General features: G+C 37.7%; 3 protein-coding genes across 4 annotated transcripts in view; 1 reads left to right on the top strand and 2 right to left on the bottom strand.

The window, feature by feature from the left end:
* The window catches only part of LOC128868175 (kinase D-interacting substrate of 220 kDa B), an 85,841-nt gene extending 66,515 nt beyond the window's left edge, over positions 1 to 19,326 (bottom strand). Inside the window, exons 1-2 of one of the 2 annotated variants that reach the window (XM_054109984.1) lie at positions 19,155 to 19,326; positions 18,431 to 18,892 (exon numbers count right to left, since the gene is read on the bottom strand). The gene's annotated coding sequence lies outside the window, so the exon portion shown is untranslated. Of the gene's footprint in view, positions 1 to 18,430 lie in introns of both variants that reach the window. The other variant, XM_054109983.1, reaches the window with a different exon arrangement.
* Positions 19,327 to 21,922: 2,596 nt separating this feature from the next.
* On the top strand, positions 21,923 to 23,259 carry LOC128867635 (queuosine salvage protein). The gene is made up of 2 exons (XM_054109050.1): positions 21,923 to 22,368; positions 22,427 to 23,259. Exons 1-2 carry the CDS (start codon positions 22,134 to 22,136, stop codon positions 23,200 to 23,202), a joined length of 1,011 nt encoding a protein of 336 aa, XP_053965025.1. The 5' UTR covers positions 21,923 to 22,133; the 3' UTR covers positions 23,203 to 23,259.
* On the bottom strand, positions 23,236 to 23,995 carry LOC128867636 (60S ribosomal protein L29). The gene is made up of 3 exons (XM_054109051.1): positions 23,899 to 23,995; positions 23,517 to 23,633; positions 23,236 to 23,453 (listed from the first exon to the last, which is right to left on the bottom strand). Exons 2-3 carry the CDS (start codon positions 23,616 to 23,618, stop codon positions 23,325 to 23,327), a joined length of 231 nt encoding a protein of 76 aa, XP_053965026.1. The 5' UTR covers positions 23,619 to 23,633; positions 23,899 to 23,995; the 3' UTR covers positions 23,236 to 23,324.
* Between the last annotated feature and the right edge of the window lie 3,232 nt (positions 23,996 to 27,227).

The following is a 27,227-nucleotide window of genomic DNA, read 5'->3' as shown; positions in this document are numbered from 1 at the left end:
TGACACCGACTGCAGGAATGTTAGAGACCGCATCCGATGAGAGACGAGAATTAATGCTAACATAGAATGCACTGAAGCCTCAGAATGTGTACTCACACATGTGCGAATGTGTATGTCAAAGGCACGATAGACATCTCAACGAGATAAGCGCCCCTATTCTAGAGCAAATTGCGAACTTTTGTTGAGTGATGAACCTCTGAATTAAACGTTTTTTTAAGAATTTTTTTTTTTATAATTTTGTTTTTAATATAGCTTGTTACAAACCAGAGCCTTTATTTTCGCAGCTTTTGCTTAGGATGAGTTTTATCCGAATCATAGTTTTGCCTGTTTAAAGTTGTTTACCTATTCATGAAGCTCCTACGACTATGTGTGCATGTATGTACATGCATTATTTTTTCATTGATTTTTAACTTGTGCACATACTTGTACAGCATAAACATTTGGCCTCTCAACTCATCCGCATATTCGAAGCGGCTGCTGTTCGTTCAAGTTTATCAGTTGAATGCACAGGTGGTTGTTTACATATTTTGTTGTGTGCGCAAATACATTTGAGAGAATAATAAATGCAGTGAAGTCCGGCTTTACACACTCGGAGCAGCCAATTACGAATAAAACAGTAACGGCACTGCCGCGGTGCGCTGCAATTCGTTCAATCACGGTTTCGGTGCATAAAACAAACCACAGAACAAGTTTATCAAGTGCGAAAAAGCGATATGCCAAACGAAATTCCCAGAAATATTATTTTCACGTTATTGTGCAGCAATTTTGTCACCAAGACTCCCTAATTTGACGCCTGTGGACAATTTTTTGAGGGGTCATCACAAAGACAGAGTTGATGTGAAAAATCCAGAAAAACCGAAACCTTTTAAAATTTCAATAAAAGAGAACGAGACATTGGGACAATATAATTTTAATTCATAATTTTTAAGAACAATTTTTTTCATAAGCTTAGAATTCTTACTCTATGCATGATACGTTTTTTTTATGTTGAAGAAAATGCGCAACACCTATCCGAGAAAAAGTTATCAAAAATCAACACGAATTTTTAACTAATTCAAACTTCTTTTGAACTATAAAACTGCGTACCCAAAAATGTTTAAAATTTTGTTGAAAATTTGGCGAATTTCTTTAAATTTTGGACAAAATTTTAAACTTAGCGTTATGTGGTTTTTGTTGTAGTACGAACTATATTTTTATGCAAGATGTATATAAAATGAGAAAAACATTATGCAAAGCATAAATAAAATAACAAAAAAAATAGATAAAATAGAAAAAAAATTAAAAAAAAAATTTCAGAACTAGTCAATTTTTTTTTTTACTTTTTTCTGGCGTTGACTGTATATCAATAAACAGATAATGCGTTCCCCTTCAAAATATGTGTGCAATTTGAATTTCTAAAATAAACTCGAACTTAACCAACTATGTACTATATTATAACCTTGGTCAAGACAAGAACAAGTTGCTGCCTCTATACTTAATCGCTCTGCGAAAGCGTTCCGAAATGCGATTCTTCTTCTTACCTGCGACATTCCTTCACTACAGAAAAAAATGTAAGACTCGTCCTACAAAATGTCTATGTGGAAATCCATTCTCGGTTTTCATTCATCCAACTCGAGCGCCTTAGACACATTTTTGACGGTTTATCGAGCGCGAAAGTAGTTATTAAGACTCTGTTATCGGAGTCGTTCCCACGCCTGTTGGCTCTACGTTACCGGAACGACCCGGATTTATATCCGGCCAAAGACTGTCACTTCACAGATTTCTCTGTATATGTTAAGGAATATTTATGCCGCTACAACAACAACAACTTCGTTATCGTAGTTACTCTGGTACGGAGATCTCCTTCGCGTGCTATTTGTTGATCTTTCCTTGAACTCTCACAGCTAATGAGCCCGTTAATAAATTTTTTCAAAGAATTTTATTTTCTCATTACACTCTTACATTTCAGCGTCCCATGCTAAGTTCTTCCAACGTAGTTAACTTCCATTTGCATACTTATAGGCGCTAACGTTATTTGAGCGTAAGGAGAAAGCCATGTATGCGTGTGCGTAGGTTTGTATGCGCGCCAACTTACTCGCCGTTGTTATCACTCTCTCAGCGCGTTGCTCACTTTTATGGCAGCAAAGCTGGGCGTTTATGCCTCTTTAATAAAATTATAAAAAATAATAAATGAAAACAAGTTATAAAATAAATAAAGACCTTTTTAAACAAGCAAAAATGTATATGTTGAAGCGCTCAAGTTGATGGAATAAACTCGCACATTTTCGTAGCAATCAATTTTTTCAGTTATATTGAGGGCGATTCTTCCTTATTTTTTATAACTCGATTATTTTTTAAGTCAACTAAGACGATTGTTGCTTGTGGCCACATACACAGTTTCATTAAAGCTGCTAGGCTGACAAAGTGCCGCTTATCGCAAAATATCCAGTGTGATGTAATATTCCACAGTAACCATATTTGGAGTGAGTCTGCCATTTGGCATTTACCTTCACTGATGTGATTTTCGAACAAATATTAGGTCAAGTTAAGAGCGACTATGAAAAATAACAGAGTTTGGACTATTGAACTAATTCTGAACGCAATTTCATCATTCCATCATTAAAGAGGTCCTCGTCCATTTTGGTAAAAACTTTACCAGCTCACTTTCACCAGCCTCTCTACGCTCAGTTTTGTAGCATTAAGAAAATTTTGCAAAGGTAATAATCGCTTGATACCAGATCTGGATTAAATGGCAAATTCGATAAAACCAAATCCCGGAGCTTCTAACACGTCGTTAAAAATGAGTGCGAACTGACATTTTTTAGTGAAGCACAAACCCTTTTTATTCGGTAGTTTTTCAGTTTTCGGACAGTGTCAATGGCTCCGACTCAACAGATCATAGTGCAACATTTCCTTCCAAACGCACATAAATACACAGCTATATTAAATCTTCTTGGATGTTAATCTGCGCTTGACTTGTTTAATATGCAGTTTTCGATTTGTGACGTACACCACCTTGTAATCATGGTTGTTGTTGTTGTAGCAGCATAAACATTCCCCATACTTACAATACGGGGAATGCTGCCTGAGTGACAGTCCTTGGCCGGATATAAGCCCGGGTCGTTTCGGTAACGTAGAACCGACTGTCGTGGAAACGAATCATGGTCGTATAGGGTACATACCTTAAGTTAAAAGTGCTGGTAAAATACAACACTGACGCACATTTTGGATAATATTAGCAAAACACCCATTAGCGTTACTCTTTTTGGAATAAAATTAAGAAATTTCTTTTTTGAAAAATTCGTTTTATTTTATTTTTTTATTATTTTTTTACTCAAAGGATCAAATTGAGAAAAATATCTAAATTTTTGAATTTTTTGAGCAACCACTTTCGGCCAATTATTATTATTATTACTATTATTTATTAACACAATTAAATATATTAATGTGTTTAAGAACATTAGGTTCCAGGCCTATCAGTTCTACTAAAATACGACTCTTAGATGAATAGTTGGAATGCTGCTTTTGTTTGCTTTTTGGATTGCTTTGCTTCAGTTTTGACAAAATTGTTGTCTTTAATCGAGTTCTTAAGAAGATCGATCAGGTTGATTTTGAGATGGCAATCTCTAGGCAGTGCATCCGAAGAAGACATACTTCAAATTGAAAACATTTTGGCAGAACGACAGGTTGGATTTGAATCAACGGATAGAAGAACGAGTCGGAACATAAATCAAAGGTGGCTGAGGATAAAAAGTCGAACGCACACATTTTTTTGTTTCGACTATGTTTTTGTTGTAACAATCTTATGTTTACTGATTTTACCGCGCGATCTGCCGCTTCGTTTCCGTGAACGTCAGAGAGTACAGATATCCATAGAAGTCTCATTTTTTTCGTTTTCGATGAGCATCTCATTTCACTTATTTAATTTAATTAACTTATTTATTACACTAAACCATATACAATTTTTTTCTTTGAAATGTATTAAATCAACCTTCTAAAGAGACTCCGAAAATGAACCGTGAAAGTTGGGTTTTTCGTTGCTGTTCTTGTTGTGCTGCAGTGACAGTACTTGGCCGGATATAAATCCAGGTCGTTCCGATAACGACCAACCAACTGGTACCCTTACAAAAAACAAAAAAAAACCAACAAAAGTATATCAATTAATCATCATATCTCATATCTCAATAAGAAAATATTGATTGATAGGTTTGATTTTATATTTATTTCCCCTCGTAGAATGCAGTTTGATTGATTTACCATTTGTCCAGAAACTTGGTTGAACGACCGATCTCGATCTCACAATCACTTCACTGTCAAATTGCACTAGTTTTCACAAGCATACAAACATACATACTAATGCTAAGCGAACTTTTGATTATCCGACACTCACCTCCTTCCAGTCTGTCAACGATGTGGACTGATAAAATCTGTCCATGAAGTATGAAACAGTGAACACAGGCACATTTTCTTCCATATTTGATTAGTATTTCTTGTTGTAGTTTTTGAATATCTTTTTCTTTCGGTTGCAATCGCCCAGAGTCGTTACCTATTCGTTTATGATTGGAATTAAAGAGACGCGCGATGGCAAACGCCCAACTGCGATGATACTACTCACTACGCTTGTTATTCTTCTTTACACTTCGTATTTAGAGCACACCAACCAAACAGTTTATGACAACGAACACGAGCTCTTTCAATAAATGCTACAGTGGATATGAGATTTGATAAACTGCTCAAAGAGGCATCTCAATTAAAGTTAATACAGTCAGTCAACAAAGTGACGCCTCCTGCGCGTGAAAGAAGACACAACAGCAATATTCGGCTGAGCGACGTCTGTGACAAATATCGCTCTAATACCCAAGTGCAGGTGAAGGCTTTTAAGAATATTTGCATGATTTTTTCACTCCAACATAATGATGCTAATGCCTGCCGATACCGCATGTTACCTTTCCTTTAGTCTGCGTTTTAAAGATTTTTATTTTAATTTTTCGTTAAGCTGCGTATTTAGCAAAATCAGTATCAATTTAGTGTTGGTTGTTGCTTATTGCTTTATTTAATATTCGGACTGAACTAAAGGGTTTTCCAATGGGGATCAATGTTTTACTTTTTTTAAATTTTCTATAGACCAGCGGACGTTGTTGTTACACGCCTGCGAGACGAACATTACTAACTCGATTGACTTCTCTGCTGCTCCGGTGGAGTTGGAGGCCCTTTTCACAACAAAGGCATCTAATTGCATTACAATTTAGCATTATAAGCTATTTTTATGCTAATTTTCGTTGAATGGGACCACTGTGACTTCAAGATTAGTAATTAAATAATGAATTTAGAAGATTTCAGAAGTGTACTGACCATAAAACCTGAGTGTTTGCGATGTGTAGATAAACAAGGCACAGCAAATGTATATACTTCGCTAGAAGTAACTGCTGCGACGGCGTTTATAACACTGTGCGACAAATTAATTGCCTCTTTTCACTGGTTTATCAGTATCCTCAACTTAAAATTAATTCAAATTTATGAACGAAATTGAAAAGCCGTAAATAAGTTTTTTTTTGTAACTTTGCTCTGCTTTGAGACGAGATACACGTTCCTGCATACATATATATAAAAGTGTTCTAGATTCTGGTGAGTTTTTAGAGTTTTACAGTGTAATCACTGTCGGCTAATTTGTTGATTCTGGTTATAGCATCAAGGGCGTGCGGCCGAGAAGTTGCATTTTACTGCCTAATTTATCATTTATATGACTTGTCTGTGTGCATTATAGTGATTATTTGATGAATTTGAACAGCTTTATTCGCTAGAATTAAATTTATAATGACAATTTCAAAACATTTCAATTTTTCGTGCATCTATTAGTGCTGTAGTTGTGTGCATTTCTCCACCATTCGTGCTTGAACATAAACGAGATATAATAGGTTTCTCGAAGTGATCAGGACGACAAAACGGATTTGGATTAAAGGCTAGTCCGTGTCCCATCTAAGTCTGGTAAAAACCGGACAGCGGCAGAAAAAATGCCTTGTAGTATCCTATATAAGGTGTTCAACTGTCTTTTCCTCTTCTGCATTTTGACAGGCTCTGCAAAAGTCAAAATATGGTGCCCTAATTCTACTGGTATGCCTTCCTATAAGACAGTGCTCAAATAGGCCTCGAACTAATACTTTTAAGTCTTTTCTATTAATTTTAAATAGACTGTTAATGCAAACCATACTCCATTCTAGCCATGTCGGCCTACTAATGCTACAGGTAAGTAACTGTCTCCAGAGATTACTGACACTACATAAGGTTTACCTATCTATTTGCAGCTTACATATTGGCAAGGGCATAGGCATATTAACTTTGTCTTGAGACTTTGCAGCGTAGTGCCCAATCTAACTGACTACCCTCGCCCGGCACAACCCAGAGAGAGTTATAGAGAGAATCTTTGAGAGTATTCTTAATTGCTTATAACACTCTATCACTGTTTCCGAAGAGGGTTCCCATGGTCATTCCCATGGCAGCCGGTTCTACGTTACCGGAATGACTCGGGTTTTTCCCGATCAAGGGCTACCGCCCCAGTACACTAGCCCTGTCTAGTGTATCGTATATCACCCCACCCCTTACGTCACAGGAGCAAACTCCCGCAGCTAACCTGCTCCAAATACTTCTCCTCAGGGCTGGAGTCGAATCCAACCCTGGGCCAGAGGTATTCTACTGCTGCGTCTGCCATCAACGGCTCCACCCGAACTCCACCTCGGTTAGATGCAATAAGTGCAACGGGTGGAGCCACCTTAAGACCTGCTCAGGCCTTAAGTCGCACAGGGAGTGGTCCACACGGTATGTGGCCACGTGTTGCTCCCGCCAACAGGCGTCTGTTGCCTCCACGGCTACCACACCCCCTGATAGGCCGGCACTACCAACCGCCACCACAACCCACACCTCCACGGTGAGGAGCCTATCGGAGCAACACAACTCCCCTTTAACCTCTCCTATCCCTCCCTGCTCCAACCCCAGTGCGGGGACAAACCAGCAGCTCCTGGTCCCCCGTACAGTCTGTTCCGTGTGTCAGACCGTAATACCTCGGAATCTGGTATCAGTCCAGTGCAATTCCTGCAATGGCTGGTGCCATTTTCGGAGATGTTCCGGCCTGCGCACCACCCGTGAGTGGACAACTGCCTACGCTGCCACCTGCTGCAGAGCTCTGCACCCACTACCTCCCCCGGAGGAGCGGCCGTCCACCACCATCAGGCTGCAACAACCACAGTGGATTGCACAGCAGGTCCAACGTAGACAACCCCACGCGTCCCTCACCCCCCGGATTACACTGACCTCACCGAGAAGCTTCAAGCTTCTCCAGTTTAACTGCAACGGACTTACGAGTAAGGTCGACGAGATAGTCGACTTTATGAACCGGCACAGTATCAAGATAGCTGCGGTCCAAGAAACAAAGTTGCACGCTAGGTCATCTCTGATCACCAGGGATGGCTATAACGTGCACAGACACGATCGCGAGCGAGACAACGGTGGTGGCCTAGCGTTTATAGTCCACCACACTGTGCAGTATCGTCTTATCGATGAAGGGATCGACCCCAGGGACAGCACCTTAGAATGTCAAGGCATAGCTGTCCGGTCAGGCGATTCCGAGCTCGAAATTTTTAATATATACATACCCCCTGTCACCTGCTGCCCGGCAGGATATCACCCTGATATAGGTGCGCTCATCAGAGGTGAAAACCGATTGGTTGTAGGTGACTTCAATGCGCATCACGATCTTTGGCATTCAAGCCTGCCAAATGATCGTAGGGGACAACAATTGGCAGAACAGATAGACGACTCGACATTCAGCACAGTGAACGACGACGCCCCCACCAGGGTAGTGGGCAATTGTAGCAGCTCGCCTGACCTAACAATAGCTAGCGCGGGTCTGATAAATAGCATAACGTGGCGACCTATGCTATCGCTTGCATCAGACCACTTGCCCATTATCGTCTCGATCGAGAGACCTGCCGATTTCGTTTCCGCGAATCATCGGTCCTATTTTAACTTTATAAAAGCTAATTGGGCCGGCTTCACGGAATTCACCGAGGACACCTTCGCCGCTCTTCCCATCCCCACTGATGTGCGCGTCGGCGAACGCGCATTCCGCAAGGTGCTCACAGCTGCTGCGGCTCGCTTCATCCCAGCTGGATGTTATAAGGACATCCGTCCCCACTTCCCAGCAGAAGCAGCCAGTTTAGCAAACGAGCGTGACCACCTACGCCAGGCCGATCCCGGGGATCCCCGCATAAGGGATCACAATTTGGAGATCCGGCAACTGGTAAATCAACATAAGCGGACTAAATGGGTTGAGCACCTGAAGACTTGTAACCTCACCTCCGGGGTGAGTAAGCTCTGGTCCACCGTTAGGTCCCTGTCGAACCCGACGAAACACAACGACAAGGTGGCTATCACCTTCAACGGTTGTACTTCGTCGGACCCGAAGAGATGCGCGAGCTATTTTAGCCGGCTGTTTACACTGCATCCTCCGGGCGACAGAACCAAACGTCGTGTTACCAGAAGGCTGCACAAACTGACGAACGACAGTGCGCCACTTACTTTCTCCGGTGATGAGGTTCAGGGGGCCATCAACAAGTCGAAATCATCGAAAGCCATTGGCCCTGACGGACTTAACGCGCTGATGCTGAAGCATCTGGGACCCCTGGGAGTAGGATACCTCACAAGGGTCTTCAATTTGTCTCTGGCCACTCTCATCATCCCTGACAAGTGGAAAGCAGGGAGAGTGGTCCCACTATTGAAACCTGGGAAACCCGCCAACCAAGGGGAGTCCTATCGGCCGATAACTCTCCTTTCCCCAGTAGTGAAGACACTTGAAGCCCTCCTACTCCCACTCTTCACGACCCACCTGGCCCCAGCCCCACATCAGCACGGATTCCGACGAGTGCACAGCACCACCACGGCACTCACCGCCATAAACGCCCAGATAAATCGCGGGCTTAACCAAAACCGCCCCTGCGAGAGGACTGTCCTAGTAGCGTTGGACCTAAAGAAGGCTTTCGATACAGTCAGCCATTCCACGCTACTAGATGATATTTATCAGTCGACACTCCCGCCAGGGCTGAAGAGGTGGTCCGCGAACTACCTGAGCGGTCGGCACTCTTCAGTGATTTTTCGAGATCAAATGTCAAAGCAGAGGAAGATTAAGCAAGGCGTACCGCAGGGTGGTGTCCTTTCACCCTTGCTTTTTAACTTCTACATCTCGAAGCTCCCCCAACCACCAGCGGGAGCTTCCCTGATCTCACACGCTGACGACTGCACGATAATGGCGTCGGGCAATGACATCGATGGCCTGTGTTCCAAAGTGAACAACTACCTCACCGACCTTTCTCGCTTTTTCACTGCGAGGAATCTCCAACTTTCCCCCACTAAGTCCACGGCGACCCTTTTCACCACCTGGACAAAGGAGGTCAAGTTGTCCCTTAAGGTAAAAGTCGACGACACACCAATTCCGACTGTGAATAACCCCAAAATTTTGGGTGTAACCTTTGACAGCTTGCTCTCCTTCTCTGCGCACACAACCGCAATTGCCACTAAAGTCCAAAATCGCAACAAGGTCCTCAAATCGCTGGCCGGCAGCACTTGGGGCAAGGACAAAGAACTGTTGCTTTCGACATTTAAGGCAATTGGCCGGCCGGTTCTAAACTACGCTGCGCCTGTCTGGTCGCCTGGTACTAGTGATTCGCAGTGGATAAAGCTTCAGACATGTCAGAATACCGCCATTCGGACAGCGACCGGGTGCCTTCTGATGTCACCCATACAACACCTGCACAACGAGGCACAAATGCTCCCAGTCGCGGAGCACAACAAATTGCTCAGCAAGCAGTTCCTGCTGGGGTGTTACCGCAGGTTTCACCCCTGCAGACACCTGTTTGAGCCTGAGCCGCCTCCCAGGCACGTCAGGAGACACCTCCTCGACTACGCTGACGAACTCCAGGACAAAACTGACCGAGACCTACTGGACCGGACAGTATTCAGACAGTCAATAAACGACATTCACCGGGAGTCCGTTACCATCTTCATGAACTCCCGTCCCGTGAATGCCGTAATCGGAGTCCAACCACCACCCATTGCAGATGAAGAGCTCCAGCTTCCCCGTGAGACTCGTGTAACTTTGGCACAATTACGTTCTGGATATTGTAGCAGGTTAAACTCCTACTTATCCAGAATTGACCCCGACATACCAAACACATGTCCGGCATGTGAAGGTACCCCGCACGACACTAACCACCTCTTCACATGCCCCCTTAATCAGACTCATCTAACCCCCCTCTCCCTCTGGACCCAACCCGTCGAAACAGCATGTTTCCTGGGCCTACCCCTAGATGAGCTAGACGAAGACGACAGATGATATACCCACACTGACAGGGCTAACTATGCTGTTAAAACAACAACAACAACAAGGGTTCCCATGGTTGAAGCGATTGCAGAGCTGCCTAACTATCGGAATGTACAGGGTGAACGATATGAAGTGTTACCAACTTCACACTGCTTGTATCTGTAAAACAGCTCCTGACATTAACGTCAAAATTGTTCTAATGACATTTCAATATATTGTTTATAAGCCATCAAAAGCATTTGCGTCTCAGTTTTGTTGAATTTTTTTTTCTGTGATGGAATTCAAACGTAATAGTGTGATTGCGTTATATTTGGCTGGAAAATCACAACCAGCCATTGTTAATGAGCTCAGTCACCTCGAAGTGAATAAAATGTTTGTGTATCGCACTATAAAACGTTACAATTATACTGGTAGCATTGCAAAACGCTATGGAGGTGGACCAAAAAAAACCGCAACAACACCAGAAATGATTCGGAAAGTGAAGGCGCGACTTGAACGAAATCCACGTCGAAGTGGAAGAAAAATGCCCAAAAAACTGAAAATATCGCAAGACAGCATTCGACGTATATTGAAAAATGAGCTCAAGGTCAAGGCTTACAAGTTCCAAAAAGCACACGATCTTTCACCCCAGCAGAAAAAAGTTCGGTGCGAAAGAGCAAAGGAGTTGTTGCGCTTGCACAAACGTGGCGAATTTTCCAACATTGTGTTTTCTGATGAAAAAAATTTCCGAATTGCGCAATTCGTAAACACTCCAAATGATCGTGTTTACTTGACCGAACGCTCATACGAGAATTTGAGCCTACGTATGACCACTAGAAGCAATTTCCCATCGCAAGTAATGGTTGGGGCCGCAGTGACCGCTGATGGACGCTCTCCAATCGTTTTTATCGAGCCTGGTGTCAAAGTGAATGCGACTTATTATCGGGAAAATGTTTTAGAAGCTGCTTTAGAGCCGTGGACACGCAAACATTTCGGTCGTAGACCATGGACGTTCCAACAGGACTCGGCACCGTCTCATAAAGCTCGTGTGAACCAAGAATGGTTAAAAAATCATGTTCCACACTTCATTTCGTCCACACAATGGCTTTCGAATTCGCCAAACGCAAATGCGATGGACTTTTCCATCTGGTCCATTTTGGACAGCAAGGTGAGGACTAAAAAATATGCCAGTATGGGTGCGCTGAAAAAAGCGATTATACGAGAAGATCACATTCGTGCAGCATGCAACTAATTTTTTGACCGTTTGAAGGTTATAGTCAAGGCAAAAGGTGGTCATATCGAGCTGAAGTGAATATATATTAAAATTGTAATCATTTTTGAAAAATTTTGTCTTTGAAATCAATAAAAACTAATTTCACACGAAAAAGTTATGGTGTTTTGAATAGGTAACACTTCATATCGTTCACCCTGTATAATATGTAGATATTTCTGACTATAATTGCGTTTTATTTAGAGCTAAAAGTCTTTCTTAATCCTCATAACATCAGCTTGGAATACGCTGCAGTGATCAGGTAAGCGGAAAGGTACACTGATGCCTAAGGTATCCGAATAGACACTGATCGGTATATATATTGACTCCCATAATTAGTTCTATCAGGGCTTGTAGCTCACTCCTCCCCTGTCTGAGAACGCTACCTTTTGCTACCACCCTTGGTATAGCCCTTAGTTCTTTTGCAAGTGTCACTATTTCATCAATTGTTTTCATTAGCTTTATAATCAATGAGAATCTTGAAATACCCGATTGTTCCCGCTACGATTGCCACAAAAAGTGGACGCTTCAGAGACCCGCAGTTCGCCACAGTGTCCGGGGCCCACATAAGTTCAAGCTCATTCCAACTAGCAACCGAGTTAAGCCTTATATTACATTCCTGAACTATTTTTGAAGAAGTGCGAGGATTTCTAAGGCCGTTAGAGTAGCTTGGCCATGTACTTTATATTAATTTAACTTACATATACACACATATACTTATAAATACATGTACTACAATACTTCCTAAGGCACTTAAGGCCCTGTCTTTACATACATATTTTTTCGAATATATCGGGTGCTTTTTTAACTGCATGAGAACTATCGATATCGACAACTATGATTCAACAGCTGAGAAGGGCAAACGGTGCTGTTTAGCAAGTCCTCATGAATCTTTTAACGGCAGAGCAACGTTTCCTTTGAAAAAAATCTATTCGTGGAGTCCATAGAGCGCTAGCGGCTTCATCGGTTCTTATTTCTTTCGACATGAGAAAGGAGCCGCCATTACGGTGAATGGCGCACGTTATCGAGCCATGCTGACTGAAGTTTTTCCCCCAAATGTAAATCAGCTAAATATTAAACAAATCATTTGACCATTGGCGTCATACAGCCAGATTTATTGGAAAAGTAGTCAAAAATTATACTGATCGAATGGACCATATAACTCGTAGCCGCGGCGGAAATATCCCGGATTTCTTATATTTAAAACATAAATGCTGTGAAATCATCTACCAGATTATAGTAAAAAAATTCATTCCAATACTATTTCTGATTTTTATTATTATTTTACGTTCTCAAGCTCTTAAAACAACGCCCGACAATTGCATAGTCGCACTTACACTTCTGCTCACATAATTAAGTCACTTCCTCTTTTTACAATATTCGCAATACTTTTCATGATAAATGTTTTTTTGTTAAATTTTTATAAAAATACCAAAAGCAAAGTTTCAAACTTTCCACAAAATTCGCAAAAATTTAAAGAATTTCAAAAAATTATTATAAAAATGTTCAACCTTTTAAACGCAATTCTGGGTATGTTAACACCATTTTCTTTCATTGAAAAGAACCGTTTTCCTTGATTTACCAATAACTATATCTCAAGTCCCAATATCTTCAGTTAAAATCGATTGGTGTCAAATCAGATTAGAAATTTTTTAAATGCAGTGTTGTTGTTGCTATAGCAGCTTATCATCCCCTGAAAACCATTAGTTCGTTTCATCAACCACACACAATTAGTGTGGAGCTCCCTATATATTTTAATTTTCATACCGATAGTTGAGGTTACAAAAGTTTGAGCTTCTGATTAAAATCGTGAAAATATTTACATAGAGTAACAATAGGAGCGCGACAAACTGCCAAGTTTTAACATTTTTTTTGTGTATTTAACTACACAACTCAAAACTCCAGACTTTGTACACAATTCACAAAGATTGAACCAATTTCAACAAAAAAAAATCATTAAAATTTTCTATTTTTATTCAGCATTTTTAAAAAAATTCTGGGTGTGCCGAATTTTATAGCCCGCTCAATATTAGTATAGCTAAAAATTCCATGCTTCAAGGGGCTTAAAATTATCGTTGATTTTTTTTAATTTGTTTTTTCGCTGAGCCGAACCAGTGCTTTATATGGTAGAAAATTCTCAACATCGTATGCAAAAAATGAATGCGATTGTTCGGCGACTCTAAACTTTTACTTTGTTAAACTAAAATTGAATGGGCTATAAAACTGGATGCCTTGTTGAGTTTTTTAAAGACTCTGATTAAAATGTTGAAAATTTTGAGGAAGCTCCAAACTTTGTACAAAATTCATAAATATTTAACAAAATTAAAAAAATATTTTGTTAAATATTTATGAATTTTGTATAAAGTTTGGAGCTTCACGTTATATGGTTTTTGTTGTAGAACGCACTTTATATAAAAAAACAAAAACAAATACGTACTATAGAAAAAACAAAATTATATCGATAAAAATATGAATAAAAAAATTATATGAATAAAAAAAATATATAGAAAACAAAGTTGTACATATAGGAAAAAAAAGTATATAGAAAAAACAAATTATATATAGGTATATTATAGAAAAAAGAAATTAGATATGAAGAAAAAAATTGTATTGAAAAAAGAAATTATATAGAAAAAAATATAAGAAAAAAAATTATATAGAAAAAAATTGATATATAAAAAAGAAATTGTATGTTATAGAAAAAAGATTATAAAAATAAGTACATAGAAAAAAGAAATGATATAGAAAAAAAATCTACGGAAAAAAATTATTATAAAAAATTATATGTATTTTAAAGAAAAAAGAAATTATAAATATATGAAGAAAAAAACTATATTGAAAAAAGAAATTATATAGAAAAAAATATTAAAAGAAAAATTATATAGAAAAAAATATAAGAAAAAAAATTATATAGAAACAAGATTATACAGAAAAAATAGTATAGAAAAAAAAATATATAGAAAAAAAATGATATAGAAAAAAATATATAAAAAAAGAATATTTTATAGAAAAAAGAAATTATATAGGAAGAAATAGATTATGAAGAAAAAAAATTATATTGAAAAAAGAAAAAATTGATTTACTATAGAAAAAAATTGATTTAGAAAAAACAAATTGTATGTTATATAAAAAGATTTTACAGAAAAAAAAAAAAAATTAAATAGAAAAAAAATTATAAGAAAAACATTATATATATATATATATATATTAAAAAAAAGAAATTATATAGGGAGAAATTTTAGAAAAAACTAAATTATATAGAAAAAAATTAGTTAAATCTTAGTAATTAGTTGCGCTCCGATTATTTTAATCACATGTAAATGTATTTTTGTACAAAATTAATATTTAAATTTTTTTGGAATTTTTTTTTTCAAATAAATTATTACTAATAGCCTATGAAATAAGAGTAAGCCTTGTTGCAGACGATTGTAAATTGTTCTAGAAATTCTGCGAAAATTCGCATTACCTACCCACATAGTGCATGTGTACGAGTATGTACATATATATGTACATATGTGTGTGTGTACAATTGGTTGTTGCATTTTCAATTCGCATATTTCCTTTATCCGATCAATTTACATTAAACAGCAATGAAGTGGAATTACAATAAAAAAAATACTTAGATTACTCCAACAAAATTAGAGCATTTTAAGAAACAAATTAATTTGAAATGTGTTTACAATTACAATTATCGCCTCGTTAGATATTTATTGGGTAGATGACAGTCATGAATTTAGTTTATTTAATTTACACAAGCGATTGGCACTACTAAAATGCTCAGCAGTGGTGTACGCAGAAAATTTTTTCAGAGGACATTTTGTCGCGCTTTAATTGGAAATGTACACATTTTCACAAACATATGCAGAAATATAAGTACTTTTACTACTTTATAAGTACTATTAATGCGTATGAAATATAGTTGAACATTATTTTAAACCTTCACCGGTTCATCTTAAGCCCGCCCTAATATTTTGCGTATGGGGCATTGATTACTTGCATTCTGTTGACACAAAATCAGCACAAATAAAGATTGGACGTACATCGACTATGTTTTTATATACAGAAGGCGGGCATAAAATAAGCAACACTGAACATTTTTAAGTTGCTCAAAATGTCGAAATATTTAAATTGGTCATTAGAGAGTTAAGAGTAATCCCCGCATGCGATCTAGCAGAACTCTTTAGAAGAAAAAGTCTATATGCATACTTTGATGAATTTAAGCGGTTAGACTCGAAGTGTTAAGACTGTTTCTAGGGTAGATCGAAAGGCTGATGCGTTAGCTGAGACACAACATAGGCTCCAGGAGAAATGACGAAGTGGATAGAAAGCGCGTACCAACCAAAATATAGGGTTATTCAATAGGTGCGCTTCACCTTTTTTCCGATAGGGAGGGCGAACGACGCAATATTTTTTTATTTTTCGCTTGTCATTTGTAAACTTCATTAGTATACATTTCATCATGGAACGCTACACACTTGAGCAACGATTGCAAATCGTGCAAATTTTTTATGAAAATAATCGTTCTGTTGCTGCTACTTTAAGAGCATTACGGCCATTTTACGGTCCATTTAACAAGCCGTCCCGTTTTGGGGTTATGTGAAGTCATTGGTCTACAGTAACAAGCCGGCGACGATTTGTGAGCTCAGAACCAATATTGAACGCGAAATTGCTGGAATTTCGGTCGATTTATGCAAAAGAGTGGTCGAAAATTGGGTTCAACGATTGGACTTCGTAAAACGTGCACGCGGTGGTCATGCAAAAGAAATCGAATTTCATACTTAAATGTATATGTTCAAACTCGATAATAAAAAAAAAAAATTAGTTAAAAAAGTCAAACCGTTTGGATTTTATTCAAAAAAGTTCAAAAGTTGAAACGCTCTTACTGAAAAACCCTATATAATTTCTATTTACACGGAGCCCACATATTAATACAAGGAAGTAAAAAAAATGAAATTTGTGCTGTAGCTGAACAAAGCGAGGATAGGAATTCGCTGCGTATATGTACTCAGAATGATTCAGGCAACTCATTAAACTCTGAAAGGGACATCTGAATGGTTTATGCCGATTTTGCCATGCTATTGCAGACACTTTTGAGCACTTAGTTCTAGAGTGCCCCGCCATTTCGAAGATACGAGATAGGCAGTTCAGCGAAGGCCTGAGCTAAACGCAAATGTTCCACAACCGAATTTTTGTGTCTCTATAAAAGGTGTGATTTTAGACGAGATATTGAAAGACAGCTAACTTCTTTTTATTGGTTTTTCTGAACTCTTATTACCGTTTTGTTAATTCAATCTTGCCAATGCGATAAGCTCATATTATTGAGGTGTATCAAATTGAATTTTGTATTTTATTAACACATGTTTGTCATTAAGTGACGGTATACTGTAGTTTTCTTGAGCACACACGATAATTATATTTGAACACAGAAATCTTATCTCAGTAATTCGAGGAAGGCCTATCAATCGTCGTTATGTTGGTTGACATTTAAAAACCCTAAAGCTTATGGCCACAAGCTGCAATAACGAACACTTGAAATTGTAGCTCTTCAAAAGCAATGATTTTATTACGTGTTTACTTTCCAATGTAAATACAACGCTTAATAATGGGCTTCACATTCAGCAATATGTAAGTGGAAGAATGGGTAAAAATTAGTGCTATATACATATATATGTATGTATGTCTGTAGCTATACATACATACACACAATAAAGGTCTATCTGCAACACAAAAATTAGACTCAAAATTTCCTTAACTCTTTATTCTGTAGGATTTATCGCAAGGTTTGAGCGATTGCTCGATTAAAAAGCTCACTTCTGTGTAGGTATTCCAATTCAGTTGTCAAAATATTGTTCAATAAAAGACAGATTTCATAATTAAAAAAGGTTAATCGATCATTAAGAACACAATTTTAAACATGAATTTGCTTATAAAAATATGTATGCAGGAAGAAAAAAATGGGTCTCATTCATAAAAAGTGTGCTCAAACATTCACTCATGTCACCCATCAGCACTATCCAACAATGATTTATGATATCAGAACAGAAACATTCAGCTATCTGTTAACGTCACATCAGTTCATGAAATATATTAGAAATACACAGAATTTAGAATTCAACGTTCCATAAATGTTTCATAGTCCCCAATGGCAAAATCAGAGGACTCACTCACCATCATTCACAAATGGGTTTATACACCCTTGTAACTTGTTCAGTTATTTCACTTAAAAATTATTGGTAAAACTCAGAGCAAATACTTTGCGTAACAAACTTAAACAATACGACGAGTTTCGGTATTTTGCAAATCTGGATATGCAACCATCTTCCGCTTAGCAGTGAAATCTACCCGCTGGTAGTTATAATTTGACAGCGGATAGACTGTTATGACAATTGCGACCGCCTAATTAGCACCTCTTGAGAAGCTGCAATGTCACCATCTTTTATTATTGGCAGCGCACGTCCGCATTTGTCGCAATTGAACACATAAAGTACGTACATAAATATATATTTATTTTTTGTCTATAAAAAGTGTGTGTGTATAAGTTAATGTGTTGGTTGGTTTAAGTGGTGATTATAAGTTAATGTGTACTTATGTTTGTTTTACTAAAAAATGTTCCATTTGCAGGCCAATAAAGGAATGTATGTACATATACTGTAACTAGTATTATAAAATATAGATTTATGAAGTAACTGCATTCATTCACTATCAAACACATAATCACATTGGCGAAAGGCATAGATGTGGTATGTCCTATACATTTTTTATTAGATTTTAGAATATTTTAAAAGTCATTTAAGTTTACCAATTATTATGCGTTGGATGACTGGGGAACTTACCTTTAACAGCGTCAGACATAAAAATTTGTTTGTCAGCTAATAGTACTCTTGTTTCACGCAGCCACTTAGCACCACTGTGCACTGAGTCAAAACAAAAATATAAATAAAACTAAAAAACTCAGGGATAATACACAATGATGAACGGCACAGACGGCGCTGATGACGTTCGCGACGATTTCCACGGCTCTTTTCGAGGGCCGTCGATACAGCGGTTTGATTATGAGACGAATTGGCTACTTGCTTGCGAAAAGCAACGTTAAAGTGCTACAACAGCAACAATCATAAAGCAAAGCTCAGTCTCGACTACCACAGTTTGCAAAAAAAATTACTTCATGCGCACTTTATAACAAAAGTCTCAAAGCATTTGATTGTTTAATTTTTTATTTGAGCACTCCACTATTTTTCATTACATTCACTTTAATGCCTTCTTCATTTGCACGACATCAATAAAAAATTATATACCTAAATATTTTAACATGAAGAGAATTTGGATTTTGCTTAACATTTAATTTATTGCCTTATTGAATTTTGTAGCCTTTACCCTTTGTTATATGTCTATTAGGGTACAATAGGATGTTTTTGCACTTCACGATTCTATTCTACTGCGCTAGCGGTTCACATCGATATTGCCAAAAAAAATATGAGAGGATGCAAAATTTTGAGCACATTTGGTTTGTTGGAAAATTTCTGGTACACCATTAACACTTTGCAGCTATATATTTACCACTCAAGCAACTCAATTTTCAATTTAATTAGAAGCAAATTGGTTAGGATTATTTATTGTAAATAACTTCACAGCGCAAACATTTAGGATTTTTTTCGCTTTTCTAATTGGAGTGTAACATTAGCAGCAAGAAATATAGCGACAGATGACAGCCAGGACAAAACGACTGATGCCAAAAGAACAACAAAAACTACATAACGAAACGTCAAATTAAATAGTTGTTTTTCCTTCGTTGATAAAACGAATGAAGGGAATATGAAAACAGCTGTTTGAACAGTGTTGTAAAGAACATGTTAAGGAGGTATACAGAGAACGTTAATATTCTCTGAGGTATAGCAATGGAGGACACACCGTTTACAAACCAAGCAAAGTATTATGGTGCTCACTCTCACCAACGTATCGTAGTTCCTTTTCGCTGCCCGTGAATAAGAAAACAACTGCGTTCTTTTAGTTACATATTCACACAATACATCGGTTTGTGTGTGCTTGTGTTTGGTTGTATCGACACAATTTTGCAATTGATATTTTTGCAAACACTTTTTTCACACATCCGCGTTATCAGTCACAATTTTTAATTGTACAATATATTAAACCAAAGCCAAAAACCAACAAATGCAAATAGTTCATTTATCTATAATTAACATTATTCAACATTGTATTTAAGTTATTTAATAGAAATTAAAATTTTTCTAAGTTTATTTTGTAAATGATTTCGAAATGTACTGTTTGGCAACTCTGTGTGGTGAAAGAGCAATCAGCTGAAACGATTCTACGGAAACTATACAAATTCCTACGATAAAATCTACGATATTACGGAACGGAAGGGTGGTGAGAACTCATTTTCAAGGGGCTCTTATTAGTTTCATCATGTCAGCTGATGCGGCTGCAGCACTGAAAAAAAACTGCAGATAGGCACACAGTCGGCCCAAACAATCACTTTCGCTTAACCTTCCTCTTATTTTTGTTGGGTTATTTTCTGTTCTGACGTCACTTCACTGGGGAGGCGCAATTTTACATTCTTTCTCTCTTGAGCAAATACTACATACAGTGGCTCACAGCTTATTTCGTGTGGCTGTATGTTAAACTAAAGAATTGTAAAATTATTTTTATTTGATTTACTTTAAAAAAAATTCAAATCCACAATCAAAGATAAATTATTTCTAATTACAAACATGTATAAATGCATTCAAATTTTTTCTGCTTTAGTAGAATATTTACAACAAAAACAGAATACTAGGTAAATTGACGTCACAGCTTATTTCGTGTGTTCACTTTTACCGTTATCGGCGCCAGTAAACCGGTTAGCAATTATAGGAAATTTGTTTTGCATAGTATATTAGATTTTATCCTTATTTAGTTTACACATTGAAAGTAGTCAGTTGTCCAGCTTAATTTAAAAATACCGTCGTACGTCGATTGAAAGGCGCGAATTAGTGATTACGCATTATAAAATTGGAAAGTCGTAGAAAAAAATTGCTGAAATTGTAAATTTAAGTACTTCCACAGTATAGTACATTATTCAACGCTTTTCTCGTGAAAAAAGAGTGGTTGACAAAGGCCGCCAAGCTCCAAACAAAATTTTTACTGAAGCTGATGAAAGGTGGATATTAAGAAAAATTAAAAAAGACCCACGAATTAGTGCGCCAGCTTTGACAAAAGAGGTTGAAAAAGTACTTGGTAAGTCATGTAATCCTGAAACAATAAGAAGAATTCTGCGCAAAGCTGATTTCCATGGTCGTAAAGCTCGAAACAAACCGTTTGTTAATGAGCGTAACAGAAGATTAAGGGTGGAGTTTGCCGAAAACCATGTTAATAAAGACCAAACATTTTGGTATGACGTTATTTTCGCCGACGAAAGCAAATTCAACCTCTTTGGTTCCGATGGAAAGTCTTTCGATTGGCGTAAGCCCTACGCGGAGCTGGATCCGAAGAATCTGCGTGGTACAGTAAAACACGGTGGGGCCATGTAATGGTTTGGGGCTGCATGTCAACAGCTGGTGTCGGAAACTTGGTTTTTATCGACGAAATTATGGATACAACTTTTTATTTGAATTTATTAAAAAATAATTTACTACAAAGTGCTGAAAAATTAGGCATTCGGGACTGGTTCAGGTTCTATCAGGACAATGATCCGAAGCATAAGTCGGAATTAGTGCAACGGTGGCTTATATAGAATTGCCCTCATGCGGTAAAAACGACAGCACAATCACCTGATCTCAATGTAATTGAGAATTTATGGAATATTCTGGATCAAAAAATTAGAAAACATAACATAAGCAACAAACAAGATCTAAAAACAGCATTGCAAGTGGAGTGGGAGAAAATATCTCATGAATAACTGGAAGACTTGTTAGCTCCTTGCAATCCCGGTTAAAAGCTGTATTAAAACAAAAAGGCTACCCTACAAAATATTAGATTAGTAAAAACTTAATAAATTAAAAAAAAATCATGTTTTTTCTAGTTTGGTTAAGCACACGAAATAAGGTGTGACGTGTATTTACTTATAATTTTGATTTTGCTGTAAATATATTACTTAAGAAGAAATAATTTAAGTTTATTTATGTATGTTTGTAACAAGAAATAATTTATCTTTGAATGTACGTTTAAGTTTTTTTTCTAAATAAAGTTTATACAAAAATATTAAACTTTTTTATTTTGATAAACGGGCACACGAAATAGCTGTGAGCCACTGTAGTTACTACATTGCTACCAAAGAACGTGAATTTAGATGTACAATATTTTCAGAAGAATGATGAAATTTTAATACCGTGGTAACCTCACTGATCTCATGCAACCTGGCAGACAGCTGACAACACTTGATGAAGAGTTTTTGTTTTGATTTTTGTAAAAAAAAAAAACTTATTGCAAAAATTTGAAACAAATCTTTACTGCTTTTGCGTCGCATTTATTCCAACACTGCTTAGGTGGTGCTTTCGATATCTGTTTTCCATTTTTCCTTTGACTACTTCAGCAACAGCAATGACGCTAAGCCCTCGTGAATCTAGCGAGCACATCGTCAAAAATGCTAAATACTTAACTGTGCTTCCAGATGGGATTGAGAAACTGGCAAAGGAAATAATTTCTTCTATACAGACTGGACAACTCAGTCCGAATAATTTCTCCCAAAATGATATTCACCCAAAGGCCACCGATCCGCATGCCATTGAATGGATTTTTGTAGTTGATACGCTAAATTTTTGCTTTTGGACGCCAAGTAAGTAATCAGAATGTTCTGGAAAAGTTGGTAAACACAACTAACGTTTATTTCTTAGCTGACCATACGAAATATAAGGTAAACGGTTTTACGGGTTATTTTGCACTATGCGCTGCCATAAATCGAGCTATGGATGAAGGCATAGACATCACCAATGCGACGTATTATTCGAAAATTGATGGCGAAACATTGCGTCAGGTTTTCCGTCCAGATGATGGTCAGACGTCTATCCCGCTTTTTGAACAGCGCATCGCGTGCTTAAATGAAGTGGGAACACGATTATTGGAAAAATGGCAGGGCAAGTTTCAGAATGTTGTGCGCGCCGCCAATAATTCTGCATCCCGTTTACTAGAACTGATCGTCAGTGAGTTCCCTTGCTTTCGCGATGAAGCTGTCTATGAGGGACAACGTGTATCATTATATAAGCGTGCCCAAATTTTAATCGGCGATATATGGTCGTGTTTTGGCGGCAAGGGTCCAGGAGCCTTTAATGACCTTGAGAAAATTACTATGTTTGCCGACTATCGTGTGCCACAAGTGTTGATACATTTTGGTAGTTTGGAATACAAGCCAGAATTACTCAATGAATTAACCAGTGAGACAATTTTGGAGAATGGTGATGCGCGTGAGGTGGAAATACGTGGAGCCTCTATTTACATTGTTGAAAAAGTGAAGGACGCAATTTTGGAAAAACTCGCCAAGAAGGAAATTGAGCTCAATAAAGAGTATGTAAATTCCATATTGATTGACCACTTTCTGTGGGACTACCGACGCAAGCATGCAGCAGAATTGGAGCACATACCATTTCATAAAGTACTAAGTGTTTACTACTAAAAATTGTGTGCATTATAAATATTCCCACAAATATACCACTTTTTGTATAAAATTTTATTTCTGCCGCCTTTTATTCAAATCCATTGTACATCGAATTTCCTACGCTAAGGTTTTTGCGATATTTATAGTTTGATGGGCTTTGGTTTGCCGGCCTGGGCGGCCACACGCTCGTCGTAGCGTTTGTTGGCTTCGGCACGGGACAGGTTACCCTTACGCGCATATCGCTGGTTGATTAGGAACTTCACATCCATCTGCAAGTTATAAGGAATAGTATTAACGTTTTAAATTAGATTAGTGTGCACTCAATAGCTTACACCCAGCGTTGATTCATGGCGTTTGCGGATAGGGCGTTTGATGCCATTGCGATGCGCCTTTCTGTTTTGATTGTGATTGGTGTGATTCTTGGACTTGGCCATTATGCGTTATTAAACCTGTGCATATTGGGTTGTCCATTTTTTAGTAGCCGCACATTTATTCCGTTGCATCGAACACCAGTTTACAAGAGGTCCAATTGTAGAAGTCACAGACAAGAAGAGTCAGGATAGCGCACCGGAAAAATCAAGAAAAGACAAAATAATGATTAGAACACAGCTAACAAGATATTCTTAACTATTTAGTGGCGTAAACATAGCGCTTTTTATCGCATATTTTTAGATTTTTCTTGATTTTTAAACGAAATAATTATAGTTTTCGTACCTCCGTTTTTGACAGTAGAGCGGAAAAGAAATATACTACAAAAAATACCAATAGTGACGTTTTACAGGGTTGCATCGAGAGTGCGTTCAGTACATTTGATAAGTGTGATTCAAAGTTGTTTTAACGTTTCTTTACTACCTAGAAATTTAATTTCACTGAATGGAATGTTCGAATGAGATCAAGCGAATTAAGTTATGGCTTTTGTAATCGAATCGACTGAAATCCCAAAAGTACTGACTTGCTTTGTTTGCCATAACATTTTTTAGTATATTTGCCACGTTTATAGTAATTCACTTTCTTATTAATCCAAAATTTCAGTAGGAACTTTGTTATCGACTTTTAAGCAAACTACGAATGCAGAAACTTAACGTCTCGACACTAAATTTCTGATGGCTTTGAATGGATAAATTTCAATGAAATTGCCAATTCAGGTAGCAAATTGAATGAAGTTGGCAATTCATGTTATAAAATATGTTAAATCGTATATTACCGATATCAGTGAAGCAATGATCTGTCAATTCGTATGTTTGATCGACACTTGGTACTTTTTTGTGACGCTCAACTTGGTAGCATCCTTCATAATTTTAGTTTTACTGGGTGTATCTCCCTTCTCTGCCGAAAAGGATTCACCCAGAAACTCGACGCATTCTTTTCTGTATCAAATAATGATTTGAAGCAATCAAGAGAGTGGGCACAGCGTATTAACTTACCTGACGACATTTTCAAGATTACAATAACATAACCTGGCAGTGTCCACACTTAAAATATTGCCACCCTCTTCAATCAAATTTGATAGTTATAAAATTAATAATTGACTATCGAGCTGTTCAGTCAAGACTTACAACTTTGAATATGGCTCAGCCCTAGATTGCAATTCAATATTTATTAACTTATTTCAGATTTCATCGAAGTTTTCTTTTTTTAATGTAGACAATTTTAGTTTCACACCTTCTATAAAATCAGTATAGTTAATATAATTAATTCATTGGACGCGGTTTGTATTTGATATAGGAATACGGTTGTAAAACGTTTTTAGCAATGAACGTAAATTTAATATGAATATGAATTTACGTTCTCTGTTTTCAGCAGTACAGGGTGATTTGATGCAAAAAAACTTTGCATTTTTTGATAAATTCTGCCGCTTGAAGATGTGCACCGAAAGCTTGGATTTTAGCACTCTACCATTAGCTTTTCAACACCTGCCTTCTCATTTGGAGATTCACTTTCACTGTCTTAACAACTGATTTTCAAAAGAAGTACGAATCAAATAAGTTCATTGATTTCGTGTGCAAAAGCGGCCAAGGTCAGTTGTTAAACTAAGAAATAACGGGCTTAACAGTGAAAACTCGCGGTTTCTAATTGACAGGTTTGATTTAATATTGCTTGCTTTCAAATACTCCTATGGAAAATGTAGATGTGAGGAAGAAAATTTTATCGCAGCTTGGCTATCTTTTTTGCAGACGAGTTTCGATGAACGTTTTCACAGCAGAAATGCACTCGGAGATTTGCCGCTGCCTGCGTAGAGCCATAACTTTAGAAAAAACGTACCTATCATTTGATGTTTCATGCCCACTGTGGGTTTTGAACTCAGGCTCTACCGAATGGTAGTTACGCGCAACCATCCACGACGGCCGCCTCTGTACCTCAACTAGATTGTCAAATAAAGAGCAACTATTAACTCAGGTTAGTGGCTTACGGACCGCGCAACCTTCTGTGTTGTTCTGCAGTTTTTAAGGCCAAATTAGTGGTGTCATAACCTAGTCATAACCTTAAAATTTATGTCGATTAGTTGTGGCATAACCTTGAATAGCTGATATTGAAATAGAAGTAACAAAAAGAGCAATAATAAAGAAGATGGATGGCGTTGAAGAAATTGATTTCATCTTTTTACATTTTACAAAAAAACCTGCGTAGTATGGACTATTATCATAAATTTTACATTCATAATCCAATAGAAACAATTTTTTTCACACAGCGGTCGCCCCTCGGCAGGTAATGGCAAACCTTCGAGTGTATTACTGCCATAAAAAAGCTCCTCGTAAAACACCATTTACCGTTCGGAGTTTGTTTGAAACTGTTCCATTTGCGGAACAACATCAATACGCACACCACAAATAGGACCAAACACCCTAAAAGGTTGTTAGCGCCAATTACAATAAAAAAATAAATAATTTAATTATAATGGCATTGTACGGCAGAAATAATAATTTAAGCAGAAAAGGAGGTGGAGTATGGATTATTTGTAAAACGGATATCATCGAAGAACATACCAAACAAATTAAAAAACAAAGCGAGGAATCAAACAAGAATGATTCGCCAATGTTTCGATGTTCTATTAAAATAAATGGCGCTGTACAAAACAACTTGTAACAAAACATAAATAGCAAATTCATCCTGATGAGCTGCTTTCTCTTACTCACTTTAAGTTTTGTGCTTTTTTGTACTTTTAGACAAACATAATATTTACAAAGCTTGTTAAATACTTGGCCACCTTTATACAAACTATCATCCAGTTACAAGATAGGAAAAGCTACATTCCCTAACATCGTAGTGTAAACTTGTGACTCGTTAAGGGAAGATCTACGCGAATATACACGAAAGATATACAAGAACGTCACGTAAAAATCCCCCCAATAAAAACAGCAACAAAGCCTCGAATGAAAAATTGTGTGAGAGGCTGAAGCCCACCATCAACTGATTGGACCTTATCAGTGCGGCTTCAGATCTGGAAAGTCCATAATCGAGCAGATATTCACAATACGCCAAAACTTGGAAAAAGCCCATGAAAGGAGGATCGATGCACACCATCTTTTCGTCGACTTCAAAGCGACATTCGACAGTACGAAAAGGAGTCGCCTATATGCCGCGATGTCTGAATTTGGTATCCCCACAAAACTAATACGGCTTTGCAAGATGACGTTGCTCAACACCAGCAGCGCCATCATAATTGGGAAGGACCTCTCCGAGCCGTTTGAGTTTTCAGACAAGGTGACTCGCTGTCGTGTGACTTCTTTAATCTGATGTTGGATAGCATCGTGCGAGCCGCAGAACTTAAGCGCTCAGGTACAATATTTTATAAGAGCGTACAATTGTTGGCGTATACCGATGATATTGACCGATGATGCCTTAACAACCGCGCTGTTAGTTTTACCTTCTCCAAACTGGATTAAGAGGCAAAGCGAATGCGTCTGGTGGTGAACGAGGACAAAACGAAGTACCTCCTGTCATCAAATAAACAGTCGGAGCACTCGCATCTCGGCACCCACGTCACTGTTTACAGTTATGTTTTCGAGGTTGTAAAAGACTTCGTTTATTTAGACCAGCATTAA

The sequence above is a fragment of the Anastrepha ludens genome, chromosome 6 (genome assembly GCF_028408465.1).
Source record: "Anastrepha ludens isolate Willacy chromosome 6, idAnaLude1.1, whole genome shotgun sequence".
Taxonomy (NCBI): domain Eukaryota; kingdom Metazoa; phylum Arthropoda; class Insecta; order Diptera; family Tephritidae; genus Anastrepha; species Anastrepha ludens.
Note: the sequence above shows the minus strand (reverse complement) of the source record. Positions and strands in the feature narration are given on the sequence as shown.